Below are 17,255 nucleotides of genomic sequence, written 5' to 3'. Positions count from 1 at the left end.
TACTAGAAAATAACATTTGAGAAGGGAGTAAGGTATTTAAATATTTTTGTATTTTGTAATTTAAAAATTACTGTATCTCGAAGCCGTTGCATCGTATCAAAAAGTGGTCAAAGACAAACGTATAGGAAATTGGACGGGCTTTCTAAAAAAAATACACTGTACCAAAAATACACGCCACATCTATGAGATTTTTTGATTTAAGTCTAAAACTTAAATTTAAAGGTGATGTCATGATTTTTTTCGTTCAAAATTTTTGAGGACATAGCCTAAAATGTTACCAAAAGACTGACGAAAAATGCAGGATGGTATGTCTCTTCTAAAAAAATCAAAAATCATTTACTAAAACTGTTTTTTTGAAAAGTGGTCTAAACGTCAAAATTTTTAAAAACCAGTAGTGGGGATGGATTTTCCAGACAATTTTACATAAAAGTCTCCATATTGACCATTGTCCTATGTCCAATCCTTGGGAAGATACAGCGGTTTTGAAAATAAAAATGTTGAAAAAACGGGTTTTTTGTGGTTTTTTTTATACAAAAATGGCTTATATCTCGGGTGAGTTTTCAAAAAGCCGTAAGAGCCACTGTGACCTCTGACACTAATTTTCGTTTTTCTCGAAAATGAAACAAGATTTCATTTATTTCAAGTATGGGACACTTGAAGGACGTGTAGATGAACAATCTTGAGCATTTTTGATATTGGTTTTTCGTAAGTAGGTCGAATACCGATGCAAAAAGGACTTTGTTTACCAATGGCTCTTACGGCTTTTTGAAAACTAATCCGAGATATAGGCCCAGGATAACATGTCTACAAAGTTTCATTGAAATCGGAGAGGGTTGGGTACAAAAGTATCAGAAAAAATCCTGATTTGAGCTGGAATTGCTCTAGTGGGTTGCAGTGTGGAATTCGCCATTTATGAGGTGGCGAAACAATAAAAAAAACGTTACTTAATCCACCGGAAGGTGGTTGCTGCCTTCCTCCTAAAAGCCTTGCAACCACACACTACGAAAGCTTTGGCTAACGCTTACTTAGTAAAGACACTATACAGCTGAGTGCTGCCATCTAGGTATGATAAATTTAATGAACCATTTGAAAGCACTGCAGTGTTTGTGTGCGTGCACTGAGCGTAAAGTTCCGACAGCTATCCGCCGGAGCTTTCAAATTATGTAAATAATGACCCTTTTTAGTATCAACCAAAACAGTTTTTCTAACATATCTTTTAAAGTACTGCACCAAGCCGGATGAAATTTAAAAAAGACTTAAAGAACCTGAAGGCAAATCCAAAAACATAGATCCGGACAAAATCGGTCGAGCCAGTTCCGAGAAAAGTGAGTGAGAAAAAAAATTCTACGTCCATCCACACGCACAGACATTTGCTCAGAATTTGATTCTGAGTCGATATGTATACGTAAAGGTATATCTGGGAGGCTTATTTAAAAAGTTCAATTTTTGAGTGATTTTATAGCCTTGCCTCAGTGAGGTGAGGAAGGCAAAACGAGTCAGAGGCTAAACATTTGAAAGAAAAAAGCACAGTATGGAAGTTCGGATAATCGAATCATGACAAACAAACAAAAATATCGCCATTTTGGCCGCCATCTTGCTTAAGTAATTTTAAATAATTTTAGATTAGTTTATGGGTTAAGCTCGACCATTCAAAATAAGACAACGAATAAAAAATATATTTTTTTTCGTGATTCGATTATCCGAAGTGAAATTTTTCTGAGGCCCTCGGATAATCGAGTCTGGATTGTATTTAAAAATGCATTTTTAACCAATCCAGTTTGTTTGGCAATCTTTAGTTTTTTTAAATACTATGTAAGGCAGTTGCATTTTTTTTAAATGCATTTTACATCAGCCCATTTATTTTGTAATCATTAGCATTAAAATATCTAAGTTTTAATGAAAATTTTATTTTTCGAGAATAAAAACGTTACTTAATCCACCCTAAGGTGGTTGAAGCCTTCCTTACATTGATATAATTATATTTTTCATTTGATAATAGGGTTGTTAGATCTTCAATCTTTTGAGGTGTTGGAGAGGTCTTCTGAATACCCACAAACGATGGGCCGGTCAGTAGATCCGGACAACATTTCATCAAAATATCTAAGATCTAGCCTCTGATAAGTGTTGGATTGACACTTAAGTGTGCATAGATTTTGATAGGGTTGTCAGATCTTCAACTCTTTGGGCGCGTTGGAAAGGTATCTATTTAACTATGGGTCTCATGATAGATTCGGACAACGTTTTCATCAATATATCTGAGATCCGGCCTCAAAAACGTGTATAAATAAAACTTAAGTGCTTATAGCTTTTGATAGGGTTGTCAGAACTTCAATGTTTTGAACTCGTTGGAAAGGTCTTTTGAATACCGTTTTTTTAGCATAACTTTTGAAGTACTTTATAAAACTTCATGGTATTACCGACGGTCTTGTAAGACTCCAAGACGGATCTAATAAGCCCATAATGGTCCAAATTGGTTCAGCTAGTCCGGAGATAATCGTGCATCTTGTTTGGTTCACGGACTTACAGACATACATACGCACAGACATTTGCTCAGAATTCTGAGTCGATATGTATACGTGAAGGTGGGTATAGGAGGTTGAATTTAGAAGTTAATTTTTCGAGTGATTTTAAAGCCTTTCCTCAGTAAGGTGAGGAAAGCAAAAAACTGTTTCCATTTCAAATTGTTTGTATTTTTTTAAAAGTGCTTCAAGCATTGAAAATCATTTGCAACGGCCTAATGACAAAAAAACTTTTTAGCGGTACTGCACATGAGAATTACACAAAAATTCTAAATATTTTTGAATGAGTTCAGTTCTGATTATCAACGCAGAGAAATGTACTTCAAATTGTTTTCAGTTGTTTAGACTTTTATTTCGATTAAAATTTTGATAAAAACAAATGTTTTTGTTCTCTGATTTTTTGGTCAGATTTTTAAAGGGGTGCGACAAAAACTCTAAATAATATTAGCCGTAAAAACAGTTTTTTTTTAAATTATTACTTGGAGGTTTTCTAAGGCTCAAATTTTTCTGCGTTTTGTCCTTTAAAATAACGAAAAATTTCAAAATTAAAAAGAATATATTGAGAAATTGATTCTTTATGAAGAAAAGTTAAGAGGCAGTATTTGTAAATTCTGCTCGGTTTGTTCTAGAGGTCGTATCGAGGTGCTCCGATTTGGATGAAACTTTCAGCGTTTGTTTGTCTATACATGAGATGAACTCATGCCAAATATGAGCCCTCTACGACAAAGGGAAGTGGGGTAAAACGGGCTTTGAAGTTTGAGGTCCAAAACACATGAAAATTCTTAAAATTGCTCGCATTTCCGTAAAACTTCATCAAACCCAACTCGCGTAGATGCATTTGAAAGGTCTTTTGAAGCACTTCAAAATGGGCCATAGACATCCAGGATCGGCTTGACTTTTTCTCATAGCTTTTGCAAATTACTGTTAAAAATTGATTTTTTTAAAACCCTAATATCTTTTTCCAACAGCCTCCAACACCCATACTCCTATAGGTCAAAAGATAGGTAATTTTATGGACTATAATCATTCGGAAATAACTTTTTGGCCAATCGCAGTTTTTCTCATTGTTTTTCGATTTTTCTATAACAAACATTTTACAACGTTAGTTTTTGCCCTGTAGGCTTTCATAGCGGCACTTTTTAGTCTCAATTTTGTCATATTCGAAATCCCCGGAAAATTTCACGTTAGTTAGAAGTATTGAAGTTGTAAATTTGATTTAAAAAATAAATAAATAAAACATTTTCGAAAAAAGAAATGGATCTTATTTACCTTGTGATCAAAACGTCAAATGCAGTATTAAGTAGGCGAATATCTGTTCCACCCCTAATCCGACAAAATGTTAAAAAATATTTTAATTCATTTTAAATGGCATTTTTTCCAATCAAATTTACAACTCCAATACTTCTAACTTACGTGAAATTGTCCGAGGATTCCGAATATGACAAAATTGAGACCAATATGTGCCGCTATGATGGCCTACAGGGCAAAAACTAACGTTGTAAAATGTTTGTTATAGAAAAACCAATAATCTATGAGAAAAACTGCGATTGGCCAAAAAGTTATTTCCGAAGGCTTATAGTCCATGAAATTACCTATCTTTTGACCTATGGGAGTATGGGTGTTTGAGGCTGTTGGAAAAAGATATTATCAGTTCGTTGACAGCTACCAACCATCGTGGGAAAAACGCTCTCGAGCTTGTTTATTTTCAAAATCGTTTTCCACCGTAAATCGCGGGTCGAAATCTCGCGCGGTTTCCCTGCCATGGGAAAAAAGAAGCCAAAGCCCCCACCGGATGATGTCCCGGGTGTGAAGAAGTCAACTCAGCATACGTTCGATCGGCGGGACTACGGTCCGAAACTGAAAACTAACCCCACTTTGGACACAGAAGTAAAAAAACTCGCAGCAGCAGGTCACGGCTATTCACTCCGGCGGCGAGCATCTTATTCGGATCTCACCAGTACGAGAAATCGAAACACCTGGGCGGGTGCTTCCACCCAGCCAATCCCACTTGCCAACGGGTTTGACACTTTGCAATCGATGGACGACGACGATTTCAGCAGCATCAGCGGCGACAGCATCCCGGGTGTTGTTGACATCCGCGTCAAGAAAACGACGAAGGCTCACTGCCCCCCAATAACAGTGCGAAACAAGTCGGCGATTGAAATCAACAAATTGATTTCACGTCTCGGAGGTGGCGGCGGCAACTACAGCCTACGAAACTTTGAGAAGGCGGTCCAGATCAAGGTGAAGTGCGCGGACCTTTTCCAGAAAATTACCGCTGAGCTGGTGCAGTTGAACGCGGAATTCTTCACCCATGCCAAGCCGGAGGACGCCCTAGTGAAGATCGTCCTTTCAGGTCTCCCCGTATTCGAGGTTGATGATCTGATCGAAGAACTGGAAAAGAACGACATCTTCCCGCGGGAAGTCAAAGTGCTGTCGAAATCGGAAGGTGGAAATCGTGCACTTTACCTTCTCAACTTCTTGAAGGGTTCGGTGAAGCTGACGCAGCTTCGCGAGGTGAAAACCATCTTCAACGTCGTGGTCTGGTGGCGTTTTTACACTCGAAACAAAACTGACGTGATGCAATGTTTCCGCTGCCAAGGATTTGGTCACGGCAGCCGGTATTACAACATGACGCCTCGCTGTGTCAAGTGTGGACAGAAGCACGGATCGAACGAATGTCAGCTTCCAACGAAGGCCGAGCTGGAGAAAGCCCCGGATGACGTCCGCCAGAAGATAAGATGTGCCAACTGCAACCTCAACCACACGGCCAACTTCAAGGAATGCACTGCTCGCAAGGACTACCTCAAGCACCAGGAGAAGAAAAAACCTCGCAAAGCCTCACCGCAGGCCGAGAAAGCGTCGCCCTCGCCACGGAAGTTCACCTCAAACGTGGTGGCACCCGGCCTATCCTTCGCAAACATTGCTGCTGGTCCGGGCACTGGCTCCCCACCCGGTGCAGCTCCCAATGACGATCTGTTTTCAATTACCGAGTTCTTGGGCTTGGCGAGAGAAATGTACGCTCGACTCAGTAAGTGTACGACTAGGGAGGAACAGTTCTTCGCTCTTCACGAGCTCATGGTGAAGTATATTTACGTTCACTAGTTTAACTAAATTAAAAGTACTAAGCTGGAACGGACGATCCGTTCCGAATAAGGCACTTGAACTCTCCGAGTTTATTGTGTCGCAGAAAATTGACGTGGCCGTTTTAACTGAGACGTGGCTCCAGGGAAACGTGTCATTTTTCATCGATGGTTATTCAGTTGTTCGACTGGATCGACCAACAGATGCTGCTGAAAGAGGGGGCGGGGTTGCTCTCCTGGTCAAACGAGGAATCGGTTTCAAGCCGATGGACAATCTACGGACGAAGGTGATTGAAGCGGTTGGCGTTCGTGTTCAAACGGAGGGCGATCCAATCAACATAATTGCTGCTTACTTCCTGGAGGACGCAGCAAAGAAGATCGAGTCAACTTCAAGCGTGACATCGGAACCCTGACGAGGCAAAGTGGAGCATACTTCATCGTGGGAGATCTCAACTCTCGCCACAGGATGTGGAATTGTACGCGGGCAAACCAGACTGGTAACATTTTGATGAATCTATTTCGTACTTCTGATTTCTTCATTCATGCTCCCACTACGCCGACGTACGTCCCGCGTGGTCGCGCACGACCCTCGGTCATTGATCTGGTTTTGTCTAACAACCGGGTAAACATGTCAGTTCCTAAAGTACATCAAGAGCTATCATCAGATCACCTGCCCGTGACGTTTGAGATCGACTGCATCATTCAGGCGGAGACACAAGCTAAACGAGTTCGCTGCTACGACCGAGCGGACTGGGTCCGGTTCCAGCGGGACGTTGGCGGAAAGCTGGACGAAACCGTAGAGTCGCTGAACAACATCCAGACAACAGCCGAGATCGACGCTTCTGTTCGCCGATTCACGTCTGCAGTACTGGAAGCTGAAGACGTTGCAGTCCCCTGGGCGGAGTACAATCCGCAGAAAGTGGTTCTACCAGATGGATTGCGGCTGCTGATTACACTGCGAAACACCCGTCGACGGCAGTTCATCCGTTCGCGAGATCCTGTGCTGGGCCTGATCGTCGACACGCTGAACCAACGAATCCAAAAAGAGTGCAGCAAACTTAAGTACAAAAACTTCGGCGATACGGTCCGCGATATCGCCAATGGCCACAAAAAGTTCTGGAAAATTTCCAAGCTCGTGCGGAATAAAGTTAAACACAATCCTCCTTTCCGTATCGACGATGGCCTGGTCATCTCCCCCGCGGAGAAAGCCAGAGTGCTCGCTGAAAGTTTCGCGAAGGCACACGACAACACCTTGCCGGGTGACCCTTCAGTGAACGACGAGGTAGCGCGATCGATGTCGGTGGTGGCAGAGGCGAACGAAAGTAACGACGACTGGTCCACATACACGAAGCCAAGCGAGATCAAAGCTATCTTCCGGAAGCTGAAAAACAGGAAAGCCCCGGGTCAAGACGGCCTGCGGAACATTACACTGAAGCACCTTCCGCGAAAAGGATTAATCTACCTCACAAAAATCTACAACGCCTGCCTGAAGCTGTCCTACTTTCCTGCTGCGTGGAAACACGCGTTGGTGGTAGCGGTTCCAAAGCCGAATAAGGACATCACGCAACCCGGAAACTATCGCCCCATAAGCCTGCTGAGTACGCTCAGTAAGGTCCTGGAACGGATAGTACTCGCACGAATGAACCGACACTTGGACAACAACCGCATCGTCCCCGACGAGCAATTCGGATTCAGGCGAGCGCATTCGACGAATCACCAGCTCGTGAGGATTGCGCAAGCAGTCAAGAAAGGATTTGACTCGAAGAAATCGACGGGCATGCTGATGCTGGACGTAGAGAAAGCCTATGACACGGTGTGGCAGGAAGCAATTGTCCACAAGCTGATAGTCGCCAACTTCCCACTGTATCTTGTCAAAATGTTGCACTCCTTTCTGAAGGGCAGAAGTTTTCAAGTGAACGTCAACGGTGCACTGTCGGCCATCCACGGAATACCGTGTGGCGTGCCCCAAGGTTCGGTTCTAAGCCCAACGCTGTACAACATCTTCACTGCTGATGTACTGATGATTGACGGAGTGTCGTATGCGTTTTTTGCTGACGATACTGGCTTCTTTGCAACAGACAACGATCCGAAAATCGTCACAATCAAACTTCAAGCTGCTCAGAACCGTCTGGAGGAGTTTCAACAAAAGTGGAGGATCAAAATCAACCCTTCCAAGACGCAAGCCATCTTCTTTACGCGCCGAAGAGCGCCCAAGTACCTTCCGAGTTCCAAGGTCAAAGTCTGCGGCTTGGAGGTGGACTGGTCCAAAGAGGCCAAGTATCTAGGCTTTGTCTTAGACACCGGGCTTCGCTACGACAAGCACATCGACCAGACGCTCAAAAGTGCAAAACCTGACGAAGGCTCTCTACTCGCTGGTGAACCGAGGCTCCCGATTACAACTCCACAACAAGCTGTTGCTGTACAAGTGCGTTTTCCGTGCAGTCTTGACGTACGGATCTCCAACGTGGAAAACCTGCGCAGCTACCCACCGCAAAAAGCTTCAAAGGATGCAGAACAAATTGCTGAAGATGATCTACAACCTCGATCCGTGGCACCCCACCGATGATCTCCACCAGCTTGCCGAACTGGAGACGATCGACCAGTTTATCGATCGCTTGTTCCAGAAGTTCCGGACCAGCTGCCAGATGTCGGACAACCCACTGATTGAAGCCATCCTTCCCCTTTAATGAAGCGGAACTCAACCCCACCACTCGTCTGTGATATTAGTTTTAAGAAACCCCAAGTTTCGATCTCACTAGGTTTTTTGGCCAAATTTTCCCTAGTTTCTGTTTAATTGCATTTGAAGAACCTTCTGTTACCAAACGGTTATTGAAAAGGAAATAGTTGCAAGGAACACCAAATCTCTATGAACCAGTTATTCACACAAATTGTAAAATTGTTATTTCGGTAAATCCTTGGGCATGAGTAAGGACCTCGACGCCGTTAGCAATGTTGGCTAAATAAAATTTAAAAATAAAATTTCGTGATAATATCACTTCCCCCCAGCCAACATTTTTGCCATGCGAAGCGGGCCTCGACGCTGTGTCTAGGTTTAATTCCTAGCTAGGAGCCATCAGTGTCTTAAGAGGTGGTCCCAAGGCCGAGTAGGAGTTCATGAAGCAAATTAGTCGTCTCCCACCCCTTTTAAATTGAAAAATGAACTCTGAAACCAGCGCTTACTCACAACAGAAACAGAGGCCTCTTCTAGGCATTGTAGGATAGAATAGATTTAGAAATTTATTTAAAAAAATTGTTACGTGCATAAATTTTAAACTTCCATTTAAGTAATAATACAAAGCATTTTGATATGTCAAAATTTCCATAGAGTCTCGATCAACCAATAATGAAATGATATCGGACAAAATTCGTTAATCTGTTGAACTAACGGTTTTCGGATTATGGTTGTATCGAATATTGTTGCGAATCGAGGATCTATTGGAGCCTTGACGATCAAATGGAGCCTAACATTTCAAAAGGGCGCATGGGTTTTGTGAACAGGAGTGTGTCTCCTTCACTTAAATGACAGTTTACATAAGGTATGGTAGAGATGCACTCTTGTTTGCAAGGCTTTATGCCCTAATGAAACGAAAGGCTCGAAATAGTTGCCTTAATGACGAGTGTTCAACGTATGAACTGTTCCTTTATTTTTATTGGTTTTTGGAAGCGGCAAGACTGGTTTTAAAACAAGGTCCTTTACCTTATTTGGCGTTGTAATAAAACATGGGAGGATTTGAGATTAAATTTACTTTCAGACAGTTTCAGACAGTTTAGGTTGTTTATTAAAGTTAGTTAGTTTTCCGTAGATGAATAATTGGACTTAAATGATTAGTTGATTTGGTCGAAGTGTAATATTTCATTGGCAGATCTTTTTCTAGTTGTAACGTACGACAAGACTACTGACGGACGCGACAGGTCGGCAGTTAGTTTTCATCTTTTGTTCTGTAGTATTTTTTTATTTCCTTTCAATTTGGAATACATCATAGATTTCTTTTGTATAGATCTCCGATTAGTTACATTTTCTTATTTAATTAACTAATAATTTAATTTATTCCGGGCCTTTTTACTTTGAATTACAATTTCAGATTTTCTTTATTCAGTGTTAAATTTAGATTACCGTAACTGTGCAAGTCATCCAAGTTCTTACTACTCACACCAACACTAATTTTCTTTCACCTCCCCCCTCCCGATCCCCTATATCTTCCGGTGGTGTTCATTTGGTATGCAATACTAGTTCGGCCACTACCCTTTTTTCCACAAGAAACCGGACTTGGACTGACTTGAGGCCGCGTCCCCCACCTTGCTCCGTAAAACGAAAACGAAAACGAAATTGTAAAATTGTTATTTCGGTAAATAAAATGAATTGAATTGAATTGAAAAAAAAGATATTAAGGTTTTAAAAAAATCCATTTTTAACAGTAATTTGCAAAAGCTATGAGAAAAAATCAAACCAACCCTGGATGTCTATGACACATTTTGAAGTGCTTCAAAAGACCTTTCGAATGCATCTAAGAGAGTTGGAATTGAAGAAGTTTTACGGAAATGCGAGCAATTTTAAGATTTTTAATGTTTTTTGGACCTCAAACTTCAAAGCCCGTTTTACCCCACTTCCCTTTGTCGTAGAGGGCTCATATTTGGCATGAGTTCATCTCATGTATAGACAAACAAACGCTGAAAGTTTCATCCAAATCGGAGCACCTCGATACGACCTGTTACACATTGGTGAAAAACTCGCTCTTAATTTAATATCTAAACAGTCTTGAGGACACCAAATCGATCAAAAAATTCCTTCATAAAGTTCAGCTTTTCGGATACCATTTTTGTACGGGGACAAAAGAACGCAACATTAAGTGAATTACTTTGAAAACATGAAGTTGGACAATTTTCGCCTAAACGTGATTTTCAACCAAGCCAAAAGTTGCCCTTCCCATTGGCAACAGCTCTTCCCAAGAAACCAATCCACTAAAATTTTTCGGAAATTCCAATTTAAACGCACTGAAATAACTAAAAATTAAATCGGCCAGACCCACTGCGTAAAGTTAACCGCAGCGACGATTCGTTGAGCTAGAGCATGAAAATTAGAACTTTGAAACGTTTTTTTTCTTCACCCCACGCAACCCACAGAAAGCGGCCTCCGTCAAGGACGCGCTCGATCTGCTCGTCGGCAAGGACCAGCTGGAGGGCATGACGTGCTCCAAGACCAAGCAGGAGATCCAAGCGTGGCAGCAGGTCACTCTGGAGGAGCTCCCGATCGTGATGATTTTGCACCTCAAGTGCTTCGACTACAAGATGGACGGCTGCACCAAGATCCTCAAGACGTTGGAGTTCCCGATCGAGCTGAAGATCGATTCGAGTGGGTTTCTAAGCTCTCTTTGTTTAATATTTTGTTTTGGAGTTAATATTTTTTTGGCTTTTCGCAGAACTGATGTCCTCCAAGGGCAAGGCGTACACGGCCAAGCAGAAGCAGTACAAGCTGTTCGCGGTGGTGTACCACGACGGCAAGGAGGCCTCCAAGGGGCACTACATCACGGACGTGTTCCACGCCGGGTACGGCACCTGGATCCGGTACGACGACAGCACGGTGCGGGCCGTGCCGGAGTTTAACGTGCTCCACCCGAAGGCGCCGCGCGTGCCGTACCTGCTGTACTACAGACGGCTGGACACGCACTACCACGGTGGCGGCAGCGGAGCTGGAGCAGGAGCGCCAGCCGGCGGTGCCCCGGCCGGCACTGCCAGCAGCAGCAGCAGCAGTAACAACGGTAGCAACATTAGTAGTAGTAACAACAATAGTAACAGTAACAACAGCAGCAGCAGTGCGAATAGCAGCACCAACTACAGTTCCGGTGGCGGCAGCTACTACGGTGGTGGGCCCGGCTCCAAGTGAACGGGAGAAAAGCTCAGTGAAAAGTGCGCGAAAAAGGACGTTTTCTGTAAGCTAGGATTGTGCGAGGAAGCAGAAGAAGGTAGTTTTTAAGAGTGTGTGCGTGTGAGAGCTAGTGAGTACGTTGAACGAAACCGCGATCAAATCGTGAGAGATCAACGAAAAAAAAAGAGCAAAACAAATCATCAGATAGTGTGAGCGGGCGGCGTGATTAAGGGATTTACGAAAATTGTTACTTTAGTTTGTTAGGATTAGAACGGGCTTTTTTTCATCATCATCAGTTTGTTATCACAGTTAGTCGTTTATTTTTGATTTTTTTTTTCTTCACTCATCCCCCTTCACATTTAGTAAGACTAATTTTGGCGACCAAGCAAGGTCGTTTTGTGCGTGAGCGCGCGCGATCGTGAGTAAGCGATGGCTCTAATATTATTATCTCCAGTCGAACGATTAGTACTACAAATACTATTATCAGCTAAAAATTGTACTAAATTCAAACTAAATTAGAGAAAGAGCACACAAACGATAAATTATTAAACTTTATTCAAGATTTAAAATAGGAGTAGCGCGTGAAACAATTGAAAAAAATCTTAGGGGATTGTTGTTTTCATTATCTTAGAGATATTATTACTATTATTATTAGCAGCAAGATAGTTGTAAGGTGTAATGCAGGCTATGGCAAGATGCTGCCGGACGCCATAAGTGCGTTTGTGTGCTTTTCGCTTGCGCGCTTATGGCGTTCGGAGAAGGAACAGGAAAGAGTGCGCAGGGTTAGCCAAGAACAATTAACTTTTTAAATATGTTAATTAAATTTGTTTTTTTTAATTACTTATATTTGCTAAAGAGTGAGCTGCCTACCGTTGTGGGGCGAGCAGCAAATAAAGGCAAGAGAAGGTAAATAAGGGTAAAATAACTAAAACGAAAGCGCTCGTGCGAATATTCCGAAAAACATACTGCTGTTCGAATTGCGGCGTACTTGGCGTCGAGATCCTAATCCTTAAGCGTTGCGTGAGTGTTCGTGTGTAAATAAAACAAAGACTAATGTTTCAATCGGCTGGTGTAAATTGCGAAAACTAATTTGTGCTTGAAATTTTGCGGTTGGGAGCGCAAAAATGTTTAAATTTTAAAGTTATTCTTTTGGAAAGCGAGAGCTATACTGTAGTTCACGGTGAAGGGCTTGCCAGTCGGGTGAAAATTCATGCTGAACCCTAGTTTGGTAGATTGTGCTGGCGGTACGGAAGCGAAATCAATATCAAATGACGGATCTAGTGCTGAGATTGAAAATTCGCGACGTGGAACTGGAAGTCTCTCAATTTTATTTACCGTAAGTCAGTTCAAGATTGTCATCAGAGACTTGAACGCTCAAATCGGACAGGAAGAGTGGTTTGGACCGGTTATTGGAAGGTTAAGAGGAGATGAACAATAACAGTCTACGACTCATTTATTTCGCTACCCCCAAGAACCTTGCTATACGTAGTGCCTTCTTCCAGCGCAGCGTCCTCGGTAAGTACAGCTGGAGATCACCAAAATGACACGGAGTCACAAATCAACCAAGGTGATGGCCTACGAGTGGCACGATCATGAACAGGTTCTACCAGCTGCTTGCTTTAGTCGGTGACATCGACATTGTGGCAAGGAACTTTGCTGACGGTGAAAGACTGAAGGTACAAGCAAGATGTGTAGGACTTGGCATGAATACGACGAAGACAAAGTACATGAGAGGAAGGGGTTCGAAAGACGTCGGCCTCCCAAGTCTCACCCCTCTAACTGTGGATGGTGATGAGTTGGAGGAGTTGAGCGAGTTCGTGTACTTGGGATCGCTTGTAACCGCCGACAACGACACCAGCAAAGAATCCGGACTCGTATTTTTGCTAGGGAATCGTGCGTACTTCGAATTACGGAAGACCCTCACATCGGATTGAGTGCAAAGCCGCACAAAGCTGGCGATGTACAAAACACTGATTAGATCGGTAGCCCTCTATGGCCACGAGACCTGGACGATGCGGCAGGAGGACGAACGTGCCCTTAAAGTTTTCGAACGGAAGGTGCTACGAACGACCTACGGTGTCGAACGTACGCGTTATTTGAAGAACTGACCATCGCCACCCAGGCGTTGCCCGAATGGACGAGAGCCAGCCTTGCAAACTGATTTTTGACCGCGCAGAACCAGCTGGCGGAACGGGCAGAAAAGCAGGGAAACCTCGGGCACTATGGGGAGATCAAGTGAATGATGGTATCCGGAAGATCTGTAATCTAGGAAATTGGAGAGTAGCAGCACAAGACCGAGAAAGAAGGAAGCGTCTTGTTACTGCAGCACGCGTACCTGGTGCGCTATGCTGGTTGGTATTTATCACAAATCAACCACGTTCTCAGCGATTGTTGGCACTTCTGGGACATAATCGACCACGACAGCAAAGTTACCTGGAAAGTAGAATGAGTGCTTGACCGACCCTTAGCATGAAATCACGGACACAAACCGGAACATGGAACGTACTCACGTTGGAAATCTCGGATCCGCACAGTCCATTGGTGAAAATGTATTGGAAGATCGCAGTAATCTGGACTCCGGTAATTGAGTTTCGGCTTTGGAAGTCGACGCCTGTAAGCTGATCAAACATCTGCTGCGAACAGTCTACACGACAAGACGTGTTTCTCTACTCTACACAAGGTTATGGGCCCAGCACAATCCAAGAAGAAGTCACGAAGTTAGGACTGCAAGTCAACGTCTAGCTGCGATTGGGTTCAATGTGGACGTTTCCTGGCTGGCGGAAATAGTGTTGATGGGACTTCCGGAGCACTACGAGCCAATGATCATGGGACTCGACGCGTCTCGGAAGGCGATGTCAGCGGATGCCGTGAGGTCATTTGGATGCGATCGTCCGCTGCCACACACGAAGTTGACACGAGAGAATGCCGAGCTCAACATTCAAACAGTCAAACAGCCGGGCGATACGACGAAACAAGCTCTTTCTCTCGAGGGAGTGAAATCTACCAACAGTGGTGACATCTCGCGACGCTCGTGAGGCACCTGAACGAGTTTACGCATCCGGGATTAAGGGTACGGTATCAACTGTCACACGTAAGTCGCGTAAACCTGGTGAACATCAGTCCACCTACGCTGAGGGAGATTAAAGAAGTCGTAAAGTGTATGAAATCCGGTAGACTGCGGTGACAATTTGGATGAAGCATCTCAACGATCTAAACGCGAGTTCGGTGTGAATTCAAGAGACACGGCCGTAGCCTCTTCATCGTGAACGCTGGTATAGTGATTGTGTCTCGGTAATGGCATGAAATACCGTCAGTTTTCGCCCAAATTAACACATTTTAGGCTTGTTCTCGTTCATTTAGCACTGTAGGAAATATTCAGAGTGATTTAAAGTGTGTTTGTTTCAAGCTAGGGACAGTTCGCTAGTTTGCTTCGAAGGGTTCTTGAGTAGCAATGGAAATCAAATTAAGCATAGTTTGCGCGGATCTGGTTGGTTTAAATCACTTTAAATTTGGCACGACGTTGACAAACGGCTAGCAGCTTTGCAAGAAGAAACAAGAAGGTAGAGAAAGCAAAATAGGGAGATGCGCACGCGATAAAACTAGCAGTTTTTGAATCGTTAGGGCTGTGTATAATATTAATCAACCGTGTCGTAGAGACTAAGGCAGAAAACAAAAACCTCTAATTTTATTTGAAAATATATCTTATATATACTAACTATAGGCATACTAGCGCTAACGTAAGGTTTAAACAAGCAAAAACAGCCCATTTAAATTACACATTCGCATAGAAGAAAGAGAGAGAAGGTGAAAAAAGCAACAAATAACAAAACTATAAACACACACAGCAAGCAAAACTCCAACGAAACTATTCAACCAGCAAAAACAAATTAAAGTAACACAAGCAAACAAACAACCAATTCTGTCACGCAGTATACTAGCCAAATCATGTTTAGCTGTTTTAGTGTGGGGTAGGTAGAGTGAACCAGTTTGTGTGTAGGGAAAAGTGTCCACCCACAATTACACCGTGTAATAGTTGAAAGTCGAATCGCGTTTCGCCAAAAGAAAAAAAAAGCAAGCAAAACAAAAAAAAACAATACTTTATCTTCATTGTTCCATCTTTCGTAAGCCGGCTGCTATCGTTGCTCCACCAACCCACAACAGTACTATCAAAACTCATCAGTCACCGGTGTTAGTGTGTGTGTATGCGAAGCAGCAGCAAAACCAATAGAGAGTAAAATAACGCCGCAGAGTAAATCGTTCTTTAGATAAGTGCACTTATTAACGGTAATTGTGTAAAATGGGCAAGTCAAGCATCGCAAAAAAAAAAAAAAAATAACAGACACACGCAAACACAAACACAAGTAAACAAATACACACAGACACACTCATTATTAAAGTAACGAAAAAAAAAAAATACACAAACAGTTGGAAAAGTGCAAGCAGGACAAAAGTGTGGCTTAGCTTGGGTTATTTTTGTTTTCTTTATTTAATTTTCGCTTTAGTTAGTCGTTTAATTGGCTTCGCGTAATGAATAATCACATAAAACAGTAATATACAGGTAAATATTATTGTTTTTTTCTAATTTAAATTCGAAAGAAGCACTGCGAAGTTTGATTTTGTCTACCTTGTGAAAGTAAACAGTCATTTAAAAAAGAAAACGCGTAGTCAAAACCGTTAGTGCAAAAGTGCACCCTCTCTCGAACTCCGCAATGGTTAAGTAACGAAAAACAATTTCCAAAATTATCTAGCAATTCTGAATGTAGTTGAAGCGAGTTGAAGCAAAGAAAAAAAATACAGCTCTTGGTAGAACAGGAATCTAGGCGTGAAAAGACCCAAATATATATATGAAAAAAAAGAAAAAAAAATCCAATACGAAAATAGTCATCTAAATTATCACCACAGAGAGAGAGAGAGAGAGCGAGAGAAAGAGTTTGTGGAAAAGTGAGAGAAAAAGCGAACAGATGTGCGTTGCCGTCTGTTGTCGGTTGCGAAGTGAACCATGCAACTAGAAAGAGACAAAACAGAGTGAATGTGAAATGGACATTGAGCGTGTGAAAAAGGCAAGAGTAATAAACAGTAGAATATTTAATATAAAATTAAGTGTCTTTTTTTCTTTCTTTGAAGCAAATGATGACATCCCTGGAGTGTTTCGATTATTCGAAGGTTTGTATGGGACTTCGGATAATCGAATCATGAACAAAAACGTTACTTAATCCACCTTTAGGTGGTTGGCGCCTTCCTCACATTTAAAAGGTCAGATATTCAATGTTTTGAACGCGTTAGAAAGGTCTTTTGAATACACATCCTACGATAGGTCGCATGAGAGATCCAGACGGCATTTTCATGAAAAAATCTGAGATCCGGCCTCGAAAAAGTGCGTAAATAACACTTAAGTGCTTATATCTTTTGATAGGGTTGTCAGATCTTCAATGTTCTGGACGCATTGGAAAGCTCTTTTGAATGCCTATCTAACGATAGGTCGCATGAGAGATCCGGTCAACGTTTTCATCAAAATATCTGAGATCCGGCATCCAAAAAGCGTATAAATAACACTTAAGTGCTTATAACTTTTGATAAGGTTGTTAGATCTTCAATGTCTTGGACGCGTTGGAAAGGTCTTTTAAATACCTTTCTGAAAATGTATAGCATGACGGGTTTTCTTACAAAAACCACCCTTTTTACAATCTTCCGGACTTTTGTTAAAATCGTTTTTTTAGCATAACTTTTGAAGTACTTAACTAAACTGCATTATTTTTAATAGCGACTTATGGGACCCCAAGACGGATCGAA

The 17,255-nt window shown here is 42.2% G+C and overlaps 1 protein-coding gene across 1 annotated transcript in view; it reads left to right on the top strand.

Annotated features, from left to right (window-relative positions):
• LOC6037165 overlaps positions 1-16,561 on the top strand; it is a 47,312-nt gene extending 30,751 nt beyond the window's left edge. The window contains 2 exon segments of the mRNA XM_038263799.1: positions 10,724-10,952; positions 11,020-16,561. Coding sequence (XP_038119727.1) covers positions 10,724-10,952; positions 11,020-11,483 — 693 coding nt within the window. The 3' untranslated portion in view covers positions 11,484-16,561.
• The last annotated feature ends 694 nt before the right edge of the window (positions 16,562-17,255 follow it).

This window comes from Culex quinquefasciatus, chromosome 3 (genome assembly GCF_015732765.1).
Source record: "Culex quinquefasciatus strain JHB chromosome 3, VPISU_Cqui_1.0_pri_paternal, whole genome shotgun sequence".
Lineage (NCBI taxonomy): Eukaryota > Metazoa > Arthropoda > Insecta > Diptera > Culicidae > Culex > Culex quinquefasciatus.
This window is presented reverse-complemented; position numbering and strand designations above follow the sequence as displayed.